Raw genomic sequence first — 15,492 nt, 5'->3', positions numbered from 1 at the left:
ACTAGTAGCATTAAAATAGGCACTAGTATGTGTTAAGGATTAAATGTTAAAACTGCTTGCCATATGAGTGTGTGTGTGTGTGTGTGTGTGTGTGTGTGTGTTTGTTCTGAATGGCTCCTTAACCGGTCAGAGTCAGCAGCGTCTCTGCACAGAGGTAAAACACTGAGTGTGTGTCATTCATGTGATGTGCATCATTTGTACAGTATCTGTGTGTGTGTGTGTGTGTGTGTGTTCTGCAGATGTGAGATGATGATTCTGCATGTCAACATCACACTGGAAACACTGTTTTGTGTTGCTGACTGATGCATCTCAATCACACACACTCACGAGTCTGAAGGATGCACTGCTTCGTTTTCATGTGATAACAGACGGTCAGTAGATTTGTGCATCAGTTTACTGTCTGAGAATCTTGTGTGTGTGTGTGTGTGTGTGTGTGTGTGTGTGTGTGTGTGTGTGTGTGTGTGTGTGTGTGTAGGTGACTATGCCCCGTGTGTGTTTGAGGCAGAGGACGCGTCTGTCTGCTTTATTCTTTCACACCTTGTCCTGGGCCTGTTCAGGTAAGACCAAATAAACTCACTCACTCACTCACTCACTCACTCACTCACTCACTCACTCACTCACTCACTCACTCACTCACTCACACACACACACACACACTCACTTGTTGGTTTTTGTGGTTTATGGGGACTCTCCATAGGCGTAATGGTTTTTATACTGAACAAACTGTGTGTGCTATTGCCCTACACCAACCCTACACCTAAACTTAGCCCTCACAGGAGACTTTGTGCATTTTTAGATTTTCAAAAAAAACACCATTTAGTATGTTTTTTAAGCCTTTTGAATTACGGGGACATAGGCAGTGTCCTCATAAACCACCTTCATATTGTAATACCTCTGTCATACCCATGTCATTATACACATTTGTGTCCTCATAAACCACATAAACATGCGCACACACACACACACACACACTCTTTTTCTCTCTCTCTCTCTCTCTCTCTCGCTCTCTCTCTCTCACACACACACAAACACACACACACACACACACACACATTATGATCTATTTTCTTTATTTGACTATGTTTCTCTCTGACAGCTTCCATTGACCCCGCCCCCAAAATTGACGGACAGCAGACCTCGTTGGTTACCGTACAGGAGAACGTCACTCACCACTTCAGCTGCCAATCAGAGGGCTGGGATGCTCAAGCCCCGCCCCTGCTCACCTGGTACCTGAACGGCGAGCGGCAGAGCGAGGTGACGGGCCGCCGGGGGGCGGGGCGTCTGGTGATGACATCATCGCAGGATTCCGGAACGCTTAGATACGGATCGGAGCGCAACAGCACGTTCACACTGAAACCGAAGCGCGGGGACCGAGAACTGGTGTGTGCGGCGCGAAACCCCGCCAGAGGAGAGAGCTACAACGCTAGCGTCACGCTCAACGTCCAGTGTGAGTCCCTGCGAAAAACACCAAAGCTGCACGCTTTTCCGTTAAGAATTCATTTTAGTTTTAAATATTAAAAATTATAAGAAGAAGAATTCTGTATATTAATATAAATTACAATATTACTACTAATAATAAGAATATTACATATAATAATATAAATTACAGTACTATTAGTAGTAATTATAATAGTGTAATAAAATATCAAGAACTATAATAGTACTATTACTAATAATAATAATAAAGAATGGAATGTATGTAAACAATTATAATTTTCATAAATGTACCATTCTTCTTCTTCTTAATATTTCTATTAGCATATCCCCTTCTTCTTATTATTGTATATATAACATGATTATTATTATTATTATTGATATAATAATAATAATAATAATAATATTTGTATGTTAATTTATAATAATACATTAATCTTTTATATTTTTATATTGATTTAATTTTAATAAAATTTTATATTTATTATAATTTACATTGATTTATATTAATAATAATAATAATAATAATAAAGGTATACATTAATATAAAAACTGTGACATTAACGATGTAATGTTATGCATTAATATAAATAATAATAAGACGAAAAATACTATATTAATATGAAAGTTATAATATTTACAAAACTGTTTATAATATTATATAATTATAAAATATTAATTTTAATCTATGCAATATTAATTCAAATTTTGATCTGTCTGCAAGCAGCATGCAGTTGTATGTTGTGGCCACAGATGGCGATAGAGAGTTGAGTAGAGTTGTGTTTCAGTCCAGCCGGAGATCCTGCATGTGGACGCTCACTACAGCCAGAGCTCGGACCCGGGCCTCGCCCTCATTCTCTTCGCTTTGGTTCGCTCCAACCCCCCCGCCACCATCCGCTGGGTGGATCAGTCCGGTCAGCTGCTGGCCAACAGCTCCGACTTCCTCATCCTGGACTCCCGCAGCTTCCCCTGGCTGACCAATCACAGCCTGCAGCTCACGCTCAGCAGCCTATCAGGAAACATCACTGTAAACGCCAACAACAGCCTCGGCTCCGCCCACAGCAACCTCACGCTCACAGGTGACGCCCACCGCTTCATAAAATGCTTACTCACATGAGTATTTATTACTAGTGATGGGCAGAGCGAGGCTTCACGAATCACTGAAACGCTTGAAACGATCCGACAGCCGTCTCCACTGTGAGACCTAGTGGTCACTTTCTTGATCTGAAACAACCTTGACAGCGATTCAGACAAGTGTTGATTAATTATAACCTACGCGGGGTCTGGTTGGCGTCGGTAACACATTGAGCCATTGCTCTTCAGGCGTCACGAGTTCGAATCCCGATTCGTAATGATAAAAATCATTATGGTTTATTAGTGACCCTGCAGCACAAAAGCAGTCATCAGTAGCACAGGTATACTACTGTAAATATATCAAATATATCAAAACTCATTTTTGATTGGTAATATGCATTACTAAGAACTTCATTTGAACAACTTTAAAGATGATTTTCTCAATATTTATATGACCATCATGGCCTCCTAATCATCCCCATACACAGATTGGCTTCATCACTCCTCTCCTGTATGCTCTCCACCTGTAGCTGGTGTGTGCTGGTGTTCTGGCGCACTATGGCTGCCGTCACATCATACAGGTGGATGCTGCACGCTGGTGGTGGACGAGGAGATTTCCCCCCTTCTATGTAAAGCGCTTTGAGTACCCAGAAAAGCGCTATATAAATGTAACAAATTATTATTATTATTACATGTTATGTACTGTTGTATGTATATTTGAGTTTGTGTTTTTGTGTGTACCTGGCTAGGCACTGCGGATGTAAATTAGCAATGCTTCTATAATCCGGCTAGTTTACATTCTGTATTACTACAAATGTTCATTAACATGCATTGTCCCTATCAAAAAAAACCAAAACAAAACCTGATGATGCTGAAAATTCAGTGAGGCATCACAGAAATAAATGAGTTTAACACATATTCACATAGAAAATATTTATTTTCAATTAGAATAATATTTCACTATTTTTACTCTATTTTTGATTAAATAAATGCGTGTTCCTCCAGAGTTCCTGCAGTCGCGTGTGGAGGTGCCGGTGTTTGGGATCGTGACGGGTGGCGTCGCCGGCTTCATCACCCTCCTCATCTTCACCCTGATGGTGTTCTTCCTCCTTCAGAAGGACAACACCAAAGCCCTCGGTACATGCTCTCAGTCTCTGAAGCACTCTGTACATGTTCTTGTGTTTCTGATCTCTGATGTTGTGTGTTGTTTTCAGAGGAGCCTGCAGTGCGTCTCTCCTGCAAACGGTGCGCCGCTCCTCAGCGTTCTCTGATAATACTGGTGTTACTGTGTGAGCTGATGGGATCTGACGAGTGTGTGTGTGTGTGTGTGCAGCAGCGAGAACGGCGTGTATCTGCCACGGGAGAACATGTCTCTGCCGTCTCACGTGCAGCTGAATGATGACGGATCGCTCTGTAAGGGTGAGTGTGATCCTCGCTGAGCTCCGCTCCGCTCCGGAGCCGTCTCTGACTCCGCTGCCGTATTTCAGGACTCGAGAGCTCCAGACCCAGCTCACTGGAGAGGAGACGTGCCGAGGACGAGGAGGAGGACCTGTCTGCGGCCTACGCCGCCCGAGGTCAGGGGTCAGGCGGTACAGGCGGTCCTTAAAGGGAGGGCCCCGCGGCCGCGAGGTTGTCACTTGAATTTCTAGGTGTGTTCAACTTGAAGCGGCTCTGTGCAGACAGATCAGTGTTTGATCTCAAAGTACCGTGAGAGCGTAGCAAGTCAGCCCCGTAATTAACTTTGCGTGACTATTCACAAGCTGTTTTATTTATGGTATAGATGCTTGGAAATAATATTTAACATTTTTTAGTCCATTCATCATTTGTAGCATACAAGCCACCCAATAATCACAATAAGCTTTGTGCTTTGTTACTTATATTAAAACACAAAGTCTCTGTCAACTTTATGATAAAATACTACAAGCAATAAATGTGTTTTTACGCTCTTAAATTTGAAGCGGCATGTGAATCAATGATATTTTCCTTTAATATTTGCAGCACAAAATAAACATGAATAAATATTTGAATGCATCAAAAATTCAATACAAAATGAATGTTTTATGAAATTGATCAATTAGAGTTTCAAAAAATGTCAATAAGCCTGCGTATTATTGCTGTTTTTCATGTTAAATGTGAAGAAGGACAGGTTAGATGCCACAGAGTTTTTTTTTGGCCGAGTATTGGTGGAATTTTCACATTAACTTCACGCAATGTAACATGATTTTAGTATCGTAATTTTGACTTTATTCTTCAAACATTATGACATTAATCTTATTTAGCTAGTTAGTTACTAAAATGCTGCCGTAGGCTGTTTGTACTGCATGCAAACACAGAAGCCAAAAAAACAAACATAAAAAAGTAGAAAATATTAAGGAGATATTTGAATTATTTATTAATGAGTCAGTGTGACGAAGATGAAGGCCGTCTCCTCAGCCTTTAGAGAGAAATACATCTTTACGGATTAGCCCACATAATGAAACAGATTTTGTTTTCAATTGGAATGATTTAGTTTTAAAGTATTTAAAGCATTCTGTTAGATATATTTCTCATGTCTGCGAGGAGGCAAGTATTCGCTGAGTTTCGGTTCTTCATCGTGAAGCGCTCCTGCTCAAGACAGAGACGGCATCCTGTTTGTTTTCATTATTTTACAAAAGCACAAGGTTTTGTTGGTATTGTGAGTGCACACAAATAAAAGTAGACCCTTTACAGTTCCGAATGATTGTAAGTTTCCACTCTTAAGAATAAAAGGCAAGAGATTACACTAGCACCTCCGCGCTTTAGCTTCCACTCTCCGCACAAACGATTGGATTTGTGCCTAACAGCGCACATTTATCTAGGTTCAGTTTTTTAATGAATATACTGAAATGCATGAAGTGTTTTATGTCTATAGGTTTTATTTTAAGCAAGTCGTGTTGATTTGAGAAGGCTAAACTGATCAAACAAGTTGGCCACTTGGTCGTTACTTTAAAAAAAACTAACTTGAATTTAACGAATATAAAATGTTGCAAACATATTTCTAAATGAACTTAATAAAGAAATGAAAAGAAAAATAACCTCTTTGCCATTAAAAACCAAAACTGGACTATCCTTGCGGTACTTTTCTGTCAAGCAGTGATTGGTCGTCTCTGCGCAGCGCCGCTTCAAGCCCAACACATCTTCTGACTACATATCCAGGGCTGTTTTTGCTCCAAATTAATTTCATAAGTCCAGTGTTTGAAATAGCTTCCTTTTGTGATCATCTGACGTGGTTTCATATGAGAATGAGGCCAAAGCATTATTTTATAGAGCATGATACAGTGATAAAAGCTTGATTAGCCTTGAATTATAAATATAGTTTATTCATTTAGCCTAAAAATACCCAAGATGGCTTGAAGAACAGAGACCATTTATTCGCAATCGTATGTTTATTGGCTTCATATTTTCACATCTGTATATGTGTTTTATTCAGCTTTGACCATATTAGGGATTTCCTGCCTCCGGCTACCCGTGAGAATCATTAATGCTCACAACACCTTATTTTGGGTAAAAATAGGAAAAATAATAAGAATACGTTTTTTCCCCTCTCTCAGTGCATGCATAAGATTTATGACAAAAAATTAAATCACTTTCAAAGATTTTGAATCATAATTTATTTTATAATAAATCCTTATACCTTTCTAAACATTTATAGTTATAGACCTCCTGCATGTTAACAGATCAAATAAAGCCTATTGCTTATAATCATTATCAATAATTATTATTTTGTTTAATGTTTTTAGTAATAACAATAATCAGATTTATTAGTAGTCATTGATATATAAAAACACAATTTCTGCAGCCCTACAAAAAGGCACCACAAACTAAAGAAAGAGTCTGAAAACCTGTCTAGTTACCGTTCACATTTTGTGTGCAGATTCAGTTTAGATTCGGTTTAGATTCAGTTTAGATTCGGTTTAGATTCGGTTTAGATTCGGTTTAGATTCGGTTTAGATTCAGTTTAGATTCGGTTTAGATTCGGTTTAGATTCGGTTTAGATTCAGTTTAGATTCGGTTTAGATTCGGTTTAGATTCGGTTTAGATTCGGTTTAGATTCGGTTTAGATTCGGTTTAGATTCAGTTTAGATTCGGTTTAGATTCGGTTTAGATTCAGTTTAGATTCGGTTTAGATTCGGTTTAGATTCGGTTTAGATTCAGTTTAGATTCGGTTTAGATTCGGTTTAGATTCGGTTTAGATTCAGTTTAGATTTTGGAATTTTCTTGGTTTCACGTCAATGCTATTTTAATTCATTTGAAATGAAAGAATAATAGAGAGATTGAAGTGAAGTTGTGCTAGAAATTGAATCCAAATGATATGGAGCCGAGAAAAGGATGTTTTGAATGCTATACACATAATATTTATTGCAGTAGCAGACCCATAGCGTGCCTTTAAAGAGCCCTGAACCTGACATCAAGAACTGATCGTGAGAGATCTAAATAAAATAATAATTAAAAAACATACTGAATTGAACATTAAGTCCCTGCAAGATAAGTTTCATTATTACATTTAGAAATAATATAAGTACTAGTAAATAAAATATATATATTATTATTTATATATATATATATATATATATATATATATATATATATATATATATATATATATATATAAATAATAAGAATGATGATGATAAACACTTAACAAAATGACTAAAGCTTTAAATGAAAATATAAAAGTAAAAGCTAATTCAAAATATTAATAACAACTATAATAAAACTAAGTGGCATTAATTTGAAACAGCATTTATAATAAATACCAAGCCTAGAGTAATTAATCTTGTGTTCACGTTCCTCACGTGACAGATCCAGACGTGGCTTGTGTGATATAAATCAGTCAGAGTTCTGATGGGTCTGATCTGACTCCGTGTCTCCGCAGGTTTCGCTCGCTATCCGATGGTCGGCTACATCTATAAAGTCAGCAGCACCAGCAGCGACGAGATCTGGCTCTGATTCACACGCTCAGACAGAGCCCTGACCTCTGACCTCTGACCTCACGCCCTGTCGAGACTGATGGATCTCTCAGACATCGAGCCTCAGATCTGAGATTGAGATCTCAACGGCATTCACTGACAGTGTCCTGCTGAAGAACTACATTACCCATAATCCCCTGATCCCAGAAACCACTGTTACTATGGAAACACCAATCAGAGGCTATTTTCCACACTAGCTAGCCTACAGCGGTGATGATGATTCCTGAAATGTTTAAGAAATCACAGACTGATTCAGTGACGTCAAACACAGGGAATCATGGGATCTGTAGTTCATTCAGAAGCACTTGATCATTAACATTATTTTTGTTAAAAAAAAAACTGTTTTGCAAACAAAAATAAAGAAACTGGTCAAGAAACTTATTTTGTAATCTTTATTTTTGTTTGCAAAACAGTTTTTTTCTCAATACTTTTTCTTTTGCAAAACTTTATTCTTTTGCATATATATATGTGGCATGAAATTAACTCCATATGTAACTGTTTAAAATGTTACTGTTTATTAGTTTCAGATGATTCAGAGATTAATCAAAAGTAACGTTTGCAGAGTTCTGAAATGGAACGTTCTCTTAACGTTCACAGAACCAAAATAAAACGTTTTAAAGAACTGGACGTTTTGAACTGAATGGGAACGTCAGCAAAACATTTATAGAACATGTTTATAGTCTGTATTGACGTCCAGAGGGAACTAAATGAGCATAATGAAGCATGGACAGACGGACTTCAGACGCTGCTGACTGGACATACGTGCTGTCCTCAGTATTTACCCACAGTTCTTTGCTGCTATATGGAATGTATTTGTGTAATATACGAGAATGTTCAGTTCATCTGAAGATATGTGAGATCAATAAAAAGAAATCTACATATATTTAAATGAATATAAAGAGTATTGCTGGTAAGGTGTTATGATCATATGCATATTTACTGTAAGTATATGTGTAAAGCTCATTATGAATCTGTACATATGAATATATTTGATAACGCATGTCATTGTGTTTCCATCCAGCAGGAGGCGCTACTAGTTAACCTGCTGCTGTGGCTGTTAACCTGAGCTTAACTAGTACTAGTTAATTATCCAGTGATTATCTGTCTCTTGTTTGTGTATTATTAGACATATGATGAAATACCTCAATAAATCATATCGATCGCAGTCCAGTGTGAGTCTCAGATGTTCCTCAGAGTTTCTCTCTCTTTTATTACAAGAAAATACAAAATAATAAGCAAATATAGGATCATAAGAGGATCCTAAAGAGCAGAGCACAGATCAAAATCAAAATGAAATGAGAAAAAGAAGAATTACACAACAGGGTCTTCTAACAGTTTAAATATCTTCAATAAAAAATAATTCTTCCAGGTTTATATATGTGTCCCTGCAGCACAGAAGCAGTCATGAGTAACACAGGTATATCTGTAGCAATAGCAACAATACATTGTATGGATCAAAATTATACATTTCTCTTTTATGACAAAAATCATTAGGATATTAAGATCATGTTCCATGAAGATATTTAGTAAATTTCCTACCGTAAATATATCAAAACTTCATTTTTGATTAGTAATATGCATTGCTAAGAACTTCATTTGAACAACTTTAAAGGAGATTTTCTCAATATTTAGATTTTTTTGCTCCCTCAGATTCCAGATTTTCTAATAGTTGTATCTCAGACAGATATTGTCCTATCATAACAAACCATACATCAATGGAAAGATTATTTATTCAGCTTTCATATGATGTATAAATCTCAATTTCAGTTTTTGACCCTCATGACTGGTTTTGTGCTCCAGGGACACATCTTTTTTACAGATTATTCTTGATTTACAGTACATACAAAATACCTTTTGAAAAACAGAAAACAATGGCTTTGTTTTAAGGCACTTCGCCTATGTTTAAGAATATAAGATTTGCCCAAAATGAAAATATTATTCAGTAAAAATGTAGTAGGCTATCTTCCATTATTAAACCAAAACATCTATAATTTGTAGAAAATTGAGAAGACAGCTTGATTGAAGCTTTAAGATGCTCAAGTGTATCAGACCAGACTGATTAAACAAAGAATAAATAGACAATATCAACATCACAAAAGTACAATTATTGGGATCAATATTATATCTATATGTAAGAAACACTAAAGATGGGCAGATATCGTTAAACATGAGGTTTGGGAAAGCAGAGACACATAGAGCTGGATCTCGCAGGTGTCTGTGGTCTTCCGTTTCTGCGCCGGAAGTCAGATGTAGGTCTTTCATCTGCAGCTTCTGCTCGTATTGATCTCAGACTTTGTGTAAGTGCATGAAAATAATGCTAAAACACACACAGAGAGGGATGAAAATAATGCTAAAACACACACAGAGAGGGATGAAAATAATGCTAAAACACACACAGAGGGATGAAAATAATGCTAAAACACACAGAGAGGGATGAAAATAATGCTAAAACACACAGAGAGGGATGAAAATAATGCTAAAACACACAGAGAGGGATGAAAATAATGCTAAAACACACAGAGAGGGATGAAAATAATGCTAAAACACACAGAGAGGGATTTCAAAACCGCATCTTTTATTAGAATCTATTGATTTTAATGTTGAGCTTTCTGTTTAGTTCATATTAGGGTGAGTTAAACTTTCCGAGCGTCATCTCTTCACATGACCTCATCGGTGTTTATCTCAGATGATCCGGATCGTGTCGTGTCGGTTTCTGACTTCCGGTTGATCGAGTCTCACTCATCTGCAGCCTCTGTCAGGTCTGTGCGAACACTTCATCTCTTTCTTACTACTTTAACAGATTTTCATCTCTTAATTCAATCATTTTCGATTAGACTGTAATTTTATATTAATAAATCATTGTAATTTTTGTCAACACTTTAAGGTCTAATTCGTGGTTCATGTATAAAATTAATTCACGACTATATTTATTTCATTGTTAATTCATATTTATTCGTAATACATTCATTTATACAATTTCAGATATTAAGATCATGTTCCATGAAGATATTTAGTAAATTTCCTACCGTAAATATATCAAAACTTCATTTTTGATTAGTAATATGCATTGCTAAGAACTTCATTTGAACAACTTTAAAGGAGATTTTCTCAAAGTTTGTTCATTGTTCATTTAGGATGCTTAATTTAAGATATCTGTATATTAACAAACATGAATGAACTGAATGTTAGTTTAAAGTGTTATTAAGTGTAATCAGAAGAAGGTGAAGGTGATTATTAATGTCTTTGTTTATTACTAATCAGCATTTGTGTAATTTCAGCATGTGAAAGCCAACTTTAGAAACCTGTTTGTCATGTTTAGTTTGATTTGTTCTAGAGCTTTTGATAGAGTTGTAGTTGATGTTGGAGATGATGGAGATGATGGCGTCTCTGACACAAAATGGAGCAGAGTGAGTTCAGACTCATTGTCTTTATTTACAGGCAGGAGAAGATATTAATAATAATAACCGCTCACTGAGAGATGGACAGACGCGTGCTCGTGTTCTTCTGTCTGCTGACGGCTGTGAGATCAGACGGTAACAATCTTCTTCAGTGTTTCAAACAGAACTGGACTATATTTGCTTTTTCACAATCATATTAGTGTTCTGATCTCAATGAAGTATGTTTTATGATTTGATTCGATGTTACCTTTGCAGAAGATACGAAGCCAGTGATCTCTGTTGATGCAAAAATCTGGACTGTAGTGATGGTACATTTGATGGCAAATCTTCAATACGGATGAATTATGAAAATTCTGGACTCCACACATGTAAATCAGACTGTATTTCTGAAGTGTGTCCCACACAAACCGTCCTGGTAAAAATCCTGAGTGAGTTAAACTCGTAACTTATGTGCCAGAGCATGTGCATTGTAATGCATCCCATAATGATCTCATGAATGTTTGTAACCACAGTTATAATATATTACAATACTGTTACATAATATGCATTAAAACATTTTATGTGTCTGATGTGTGTGTGTGTCTGATGTGTGTGTGTGTGTGTGTGTGTGTGTCTGATGTGTGTGTGTGTGTCTGATGTGTGTGTGTGTATGTGTGTGTGTGTGTGTCTGTGTGTGTCTGATGTGTGTGTGTGTCTGATGTGTGTGTGTGTGTGTGTGTCTGATGTGTGTGTGTGTGTCTGATGTGTGTGTGTGTGTGTGTGTGTGTGTGTGTGTGTCTGTGTGTGTCTGATGTGTGTGTGTGTCTGATGTGTGTGTGTGTGTGTGTGTGTGTCTGATGTGTGTGTGTGTGTGTGTGTGTGTGTGTCTGATGTGTGTGTGTGTGTGTGTCTGATGTGTGTGTGTGTGTGTGTGTGTGTCTGATGTGTGTGTGTGTGTCTGATGTGTGTGTGTGTCGTGTGTGTGTGTGTGTCTGATGTGTGTGTGTGTGTCTGATGTGTGTGTGTGTGTGTGTGTCTGATGTGTGTGTGTGTGTCTGATGTGTGTGTGTGTGTGTCTGATGTGTGTGTGTGCTGCAGGCAGTGAGAATCTGATCCAGCTGGACGTGGGGTCTCTGGTCAGTGTTATCTTGAGTGATATATTAGTGACCATCTGATCGGATGGGCCGTTTACACCATCTGCGCTCAACCCCCGACCAGAAGCAGCTATCAGGGGAATAAAGGTGCGTCACGATCACAATCATAATCAATATCAGTGAATCAGGAATCACTGGTTCATCTGTCTGTGTTTGTCTCTTCAGCCTCTGACAGACAGGCTCTGATCAACAATCAGACTCCATCAGGAGGAGACACTTACCAGGTACGAGTCAGGATTCACTCCAGCGCCAGAAACACTGATCACACGCCAGCGTTTGACTCTAATACTGCTTGCGCATACACAGAATTAGTTTTAGTGTCATAAGCTTCCAGTTCACAGAGACAAGTACGACACACAGACAATAAAAATAAGATGGGAATAAAAAGACATATGTAAATATAAATAAACAAAAAATTTAAGAAAAATAAGTGAAACATACAGTAAATAATTGTATGTACAGTTGTGCTATAGATGATAGAATGGAACAGAATAGAAGGAGATGCAGGGATGTACAGGGATGGAGGCGGTAGCAAATAAATATCAGGTTACTGCACATTGTTATTGCATAATGAGGGGGGGGGGGGGGTTAAGTGTTCATAAGGTGGATCGCCTGAGGGAAATCACACCAGCGGCAGAAACTCTTTATTGAAATGTTATTGAACTAAATATGTAATCCTGGAGAACAAAACCAGTCATAAGGGTCAATAAAAAAAAAAAGATTTACATTTAAGCATTATCTGAAACTGAATAAATAATCTTTCCATTGATGTATGGTTTGTTATGATTGGACAATATTTGTCTGAGATACAACTATTAGAAAATCTGGAATCTGAGGGAGCAAAAAAATCTAAATATTGAGAAAATCTCCTTTAAAGTTGTTCAAATGAAGTTCTTAGCAATGCATATTACTAATCAAAAATGAAGTTTTGATATATTTATGGTAGGAAATTTACTAAATATCTTCATGGAACATGGTCTTAATATCCTAATGATTTTTGTCATAAAAGAGAAATGTATAATTTTGATCCATACAATGTATTGTTGTCTATTGCTACAGATATACCTGTGTTACTCATGACTGCTTTTGTGCTGCAGGGTCACACACACACACACACACACACACATGTGTGTGTGTGTACTGTATGTGTCATTCCGTACTATTTTAAGTATTTTTATTTTGGAGTCTGGAAATGTGAGTGGATCCGTGAAAGTGTTTAGAAAATTATAGGGTAAAAATGTAAATACTAACAATAAAAATAAATAAGATAAAATATATACTGAAACTGATATTATTAGTGTTTCATTCTGCTTTCCAAGTACTGGTCTGCTTTTATTCTATTTACAGTCTAATTATTGTGTTTCTGATAATGGTAGGTAGAAAAAATGACATTATAGTGTTAATATATTAATATAAACTAAAGATAATCCAGATGATATTTTAAAGAAATACAAATCCCCCCCAAAATGTATTATAGTATTTTTATTTTTACAGTATAAATTGGGTCTGTATGCATAACAAAATACATAAAAACATAAAAATACATTTAAAAAAATTCAAATGTACTTATGCGTTATATATATATAGAGAGAGAGAGAGAGAGAGAGATAGATAGATATAGATATAGAAAGATATAATACTAAGTACTATATTGGAAGGGGGCTCCCAAGACGATCATCATATTAAAGTCATTAGTTCAGATTAAATGCAGATAATTAATGCTGGTAATGGCACTGGTTCATGCATCATGTGTGTGATGTTCATATGTGATTGTTATGAGTGTAATGTGTGTTTGTATGTTGTTTAGCGGCTGAACACGCGTTCGGACGAGTACAGTGCTCTACATGCGCCGCGCAAAAACAAGAACAAGCAGTCCGTCTAACCTGGAGATATCAGCAGAAACCACTCTGTTCAGCTTTACATCTGTCTTTCATTTCATGCTCCTGTAAATGTAGGAGTTTGTCGCTTGTGTTGATGCTTCAAATAAATAAAGTCTGTCTTTACTATTAGCGGTGCTGTCGATTCTTTCAACATTCATCGCAGAACAAAGGATTGAGTTTTAGACAATCTCCATTTCTCAACACTCAGATTGGTTTTATTAAAACTCTTCTAATAGCGTCTGTGTGGTTAAACCGGATCATTTATCATCACTTCGGCACAAAATGCATTCAATAAAAACATCTTTCATATGAAATCAACTCTTTTCTCACTGAGACGCAAACACAGCAAAACTCAATGAACCTACAGGCCTTTTACATGCTCTTTACAATCCTGATCAACTTCAGTTCAACACAAACTCAGTAAGATCTGATCTATTCCTGCAGTAATACCAGAGTCAAAGATATCACAATCTAAACAATGAAACTGAACACCTTCAGTGCTCTACTTCATTCTTATTTCTACAAAACTGAGGAATAATGTTGTGCTGTAATGAAAACATGAAATTATGTAAGAAAGGAAATGTTCAGGTTATATCTGTGGCGTGCTGCCAATTATCTTCTATTTCGTTTCCACAGAAGAAAGTAAGTCATACAGGTTTGAACAACATGAGCGGAGGAAATGATGAGTTTTGGGTGAACGATCACTAAATGAATGATCAGTATCTCCAGCATAAGAGCACTGAGCTATCATCTGTAACTCCTTCCGAGAACAACAAAACACAGCATTAATAATGTGTGTAAATTATAAGTGTGTGTGTGTCATAGGTGTAGTGAGTGTGTGTGTAGATCCTGGCTACAGAGATCTCGGAGCTCAGTTTTAATCAGCCGTTTGTGTCTTTGATTGTTTATTATTAGTTACCGGCTCGTTTCTGGTAATTTTTCTCTGTGGTTTCCTTTCAGAGCCGAGAAAAGCAGCAAACCACCAACAGCACAATATCAACACTCACATCAACCTCACACACACACACACACACACACATGTACTGTATATATACACATATGCACACACACACACGTACTGTACATTATATATACACACACATGCGTACTGTTTACAAACACACGCACACACACGTTCTGTTTTGCTCCGTTCTGGTTTAGCTTTCTGTTCCCGTTTGCCTGAGTTTTCTACAACCTGAATTCTGGCAATGTTGGGACATTTTTTAAATTTAAATAAAATAAATAAGTAATAAATAAAATGAAAACTAAAAGAATTTCAAATCACATGAGCCAATATTGTATTCACAATAGCACATAGATAACTTAACAAATGTTTAAACTGAGAAATATTACACTTTTATCCACCAAATGAGCTCATTTTAAATTTGATGCCTGCTACAGGTCTCAAAAAAGTTGGCACGGGGGCAACAAAGGGCTGAAAAATTGCAAAAGCTTTGCTAATCTCATCATCTACAGTGCATAACATCATCATGTGGTGGTGATGGCGCAGTGGATAAGACACATGCCTTTGGTGTGAGAGACCCGGGTTCGAATCCACTGTGAGACACCAATGTGTCCCTGAGCA

At 37.0% G+C, this 15,492-nt stretch overlaps 1 protein-coding gene and 1 long non-coding RNA gene across 3 annotated transcripts; both read left to right on the top strand.

Annotated features, from left to right (window-relative positions):
- Positions 1-481: 481 nt before the first annotated feature.
- On the top strand, positions 482-7,751 carry LOC306851223 (transmembrane protein 25-like; the record flags this gene model as incomplete). The annotated part of the gene is given in 8 exon segments (XM_079387386.1): positions 482-557; positions 1,097-1,447; positions 2,223-2,513; positions 3,514-3,645; positions 3,723-3,753; positions 3,842-3,932; positions 3,998-4,082; positions 7,403-7,751. Coding segments are annotated over 8 exon segments (1,131 nt in total). The 3' UTR covers positions 7,477-7,751.
- Positions 7,752-10,041: 2,290 nt separating this feature from the next.
- On the top strand, positions 10,042-14,035 carry LOC306851880. Of its 2 annotated transcripts, none has more exons than XR_013782539.1 (6): positions 10,042-10,255; positions 10,831-10,903; positions 11,150-11,322; positions 11,972-12,114; positions 12,193-12,251; positions 13,835-14,034. It is a non-coding gene; the product is annotated as an uncharacterized lncRNA (long non-coding RNA). The 2 variants fall into 2 exon arrangements; XR_013782538.1 differs by lacking the exon at positions 10,831-10,903 and adding an exon at positions 10,935-11,029 and having other exon boundaries at positions 10,234-10,255; positions 13,835-14,035.
- The last annotated feature ends 1,457 nt before the right edge of the window (positions 14,036-15,492 follow it).

This window comes from Barbus barbus (genome assembly GCF_936440315.1).
Source record: "Barbus barbus genome assembly, chromosome: 31".
In the NCBI taxonomy this organism is placed as follows: Eukaryota; Metazoa; Chordata; class Actinopteri; order Cypriniformes; family Cyprinidae; genus Barbus; species Barbus barbus.
The sequence above is the reverse complement of the archived record's forward strand: the minus strand, read 5'-3'. Positions and strand labels throughout refer to the sequence as shown.